The following is a 3,085-nucleotide window of genomic DNA, read 5'->3' as shown; positions in this document are numbered from 1 at the left end:
GTTAATAAAATTAAATTTAAAAAGAAACATGGGATGTTCCTTCATTTAGGTATTATTTATTATTTTTCAACAATACTTTGTAATTTTCGAGGCATAACTTTTACATATCATATGTTAAGTTTATTCCTAAATACATATTTTTGGGTGCTACATTACATGGAATTGTTTTCTCAATTTTCTTTATGTATTGTTCATTGCTTTTTTTTTTGCATATTAATCTTGTATGTTGCAACCTTTCTGAGTTTTAGTTCTAAGAGTTCCCTAGTAGATTCCTTAGGATTTTGTTACAAACAAGATTATTCCATCTTCAAATAGAGGTAGTTTAATTTCTTTCTTTCCAATTTGTATGACTTTTATTTCTTTTTCTTGTCTAATTGCCCTAGCAAGAGTTCCAGTATAATGTTGAATAGAAGGAATGGGAGTGTGCATTCTTCTCTTATTCCTGATCTTAGAGGAAAAGCATTCATTCTTTCACCAATAAGTACAAAGTAGGGTGGTGGTGGTTGTTGTTTTCATAGATGCCCTATATCAGATTAAGGAAATATCTTTCTGACTGGTGTGAGGTGATATCTCATTGTAGTTTTCTTTTTAAAGATTTTATTTATTTATTCATAGACACACACACACACACAGAGAGGCAGAGACACAGGCAGAGGGAGAAGCAGGTTCCATGCAGGGAGCCCCATGTGGGACTTGATCCAGGGTCTCCAGGATCACACCCCAGGCTGCAGGCGGGGCCAAACTGCTGCGCCACCGGGGCTGCCCTCATTGTAGTTTTGATTTGTATTTCCCTGATGTTGAGTGATGTTGAGTATCTTTTATGTGTCCATTAGCCATTTATGTGTCTTCTTTGGAAAAATGTATATTCATGTCTTCTGCCCATTTTTATATTGAATTATTTTGGGGGGAAGTTTTATAAGTTTTTTATTTATTGTAGATACTGAACCTTTATCAGATATATCATTTGCCAATATTCTCTCCCATTCTGAAGCTGCCTTTTAGTTTTGTTGATTGTTTCCTTCAGAAACAATCAGAAGATTGTGTGCAGAAGATTTTTATCTTGATGAAGCCCCAAGTTTATTTTTGCATTTGTTCCCTTTGATTCAGGAGACCTATCTGAGTAAGGTGTTGCTACGATTGATGTCAAAGAGGTTACTGTTTGTGTACTCTAGGGTTTTGATGAATTCTCTCACATTTAGGCATTTCATTCACTTTTCATTTATTTTTGTGTATGGTGTAAGAAAGTGGTCCAGTTCCATTCTTTGTGTGTTGCTGTCCAGTTTTCCCAATACCATTTATTGAAGAGACTGTCTTTTTATCATTGGATATTTTTTTCTGCCTTGTTAAAGATTAGTTGACTATATAGTTGAGGGTCCATTTCTGGGTTTTCTGTTCTGGTCCGTTGATCTATGTGTCTGTTTTTGTGCCAGCACCATACTGTCTTGATCACTACAGCTTTGTGATATAATTTGATGTCTGGAGTTGTTATGCCTCCAGATTTGATTTTCTTTTTCAACATCACTTTGGTTATTTGGGGTCTTTTGTGGTGCCATACAAATTTTAGGATTGTTTTTTCTAGTTCTGTGAAAAAGCTGATGATATTTTGATAGGGATTGCATTAAATATTTAGATTGCTTTGGGTGGTATAGACATTTTAACAATATTTGTTCTTCCGTCTGTCAGAAAAGCTGAAATTGATGCAGTAAACAACAGATGTTGGTGAGGATGTGGAGAAAAGGGAACCCTCTTATACTGTTGGTGAGAATGCAAACTGGTGCAGCCACTCTGGAAAATAGTATAGAAGGTTCCTCAATAAGTTAAAAATAAAACTACCCTATGATCCAGCAATTGCATTACTAGTTATTTACCCAAAGGATACAAAAATACTGATTTGAAGGGATACATGCTCCCCAATGTTTAAAGCAGCGTTATCACCAATAGCCATATTATTGAAAGAGCCCAAATGTCAATCGACTGATGAATGGATAAAGAAGATGTGGCGTGTGTGTGTGTGTGTGTGTGTGTGTGCGCGCACACACACACACAATGGGATATTACTTAGCCATAAAAAGAAATCTTGCCATTTTCAACAGTGTGGGTGGAGCTAAGAGAGTATTACGCTTAGTGAAATAAGCCAGTCATAGAAACAGAATTACCGGTAGACCGTGTTGGGTTGCCGCCGCTGCGGCTGCTGTCATCGTGCTAGCCCCTCGGGTCTCAACGAGGCCGGGTGATGCTCCAGAATGGGAGACAAGCCAGTTTGGGAGCAGATTGGATCCAGCTTCATTCAGCATTACTACCAGTTATTTGATAACGACAGAACCCAACTAGACACAATTTATATTGATGCATCATGCCTTACGTGGGAAGGACAGCAGTTCCAGGGGAAAGCTGCCATTGCGGAAAAGTTGTCTAGCCTTCCGTTCCAGAAAATCCAGCACAGCATCACGGCACAGGACCATCAGCCCAAGCCAGATAGCTGCATCATCAGCATGGTAGTGGGCCAGCTCAAGGCTGATGAAGACCCCATCATGCGGTTCCACCAGATGTTCCTATTAAAGAACATCAGTGATGCTTGGGTTTGCACCAATGACATGTTCAGGCTTGCCCTGCACAACTTCGGCTGACTTCTTCCCAGCCAGGCACTCATGCTGTTTCCTCCTCCCTCCTCTTCCTGATAACTATTTACACTCCTCCAGATGCTCCAAATATCAAACACAAATGAGCAGGGCCATGGTGGGAGCGGGTGCAGTGCGCTGCTACTACCAAGGTATTGTGCATGATGTTTGGATGCTAGAATAGTTGTATCTGACAGAAGTTTGTGTTGTACCAGCGCATGCCTTGGAAAGACTTAAGTAATGCAAAAGGATGTCTTTTTTTTTTTTAATCTACAGACAGTTTGCTCTAGTAACCCAGAGAAGTGAAGGAGAAAGCAGCTGCCTCACCGCCCAGATATTGACCTCCCAGATATTGATTTGTTTGGATGTTTCAATGGCTCATGATATAATAAACCCACAAAAATTTTCTTAACAACAACAAAAAAAGAAACAATTACCATATGATTTCACTCATATATGGAACTTAA

At 39.0% G+C, this 3,085-nt stretch overlaps 1 protein-coding gene across 1 annotated transcript; it reads left to right on the top strand.

Annotated features, from left to right (window-relative positions):
• The first annotated feature begins 2,243 nt into the window (after positions 1–2,243).
• Positions 2,244–2,650, top strand: LOC129505200 (nuclear transport factor 2-like). The gene has a single exon (XM_055318154.1). It carries the CDS (start codon positions 2,244–2,246, stop codon positions 2,625–2,627), a length of 384 nt encoding a protein of 127 aa, XP_055174129.1. The 3' UTR covers positions 2,628–2,650.
• The last annotated feature ends 435 nt before the right edge of the window (positions 2,651–3,085 follow it).

The sequence above is a fragment of the Nyctereutes procyonoides genome, unplaced genomic scaffold, assembly GCF_905146905.1.
Source record: "Nyctereutes procyonoides isolate TBG_1078 unplaced genomic scaffold, NYPRO_anot_genome, whole genome shotgun sequence".
Classification (NCBI taxonomy): domain Eukaryota; kingdom Metazoa; phylum Chordata; class Mammalia; order Carnivora; family Canidae; genus Nyctereutes; species Nyctereutes procyonoides.
The sequence above is the reverse complement of the archived record's forward strand: the minus strand, read 5'-3'. Positions and strand labels throughout refer to the sequence as shown.

Coding starts and splice junctions, on each gene's coding strand:
- LOC129505200 (XM_055318154.1), top strand. CDS start 2,244: ATGGGAGACAAGCCAGTTTGGGAGCAGATTGGATCCAGCTTCATTCAG.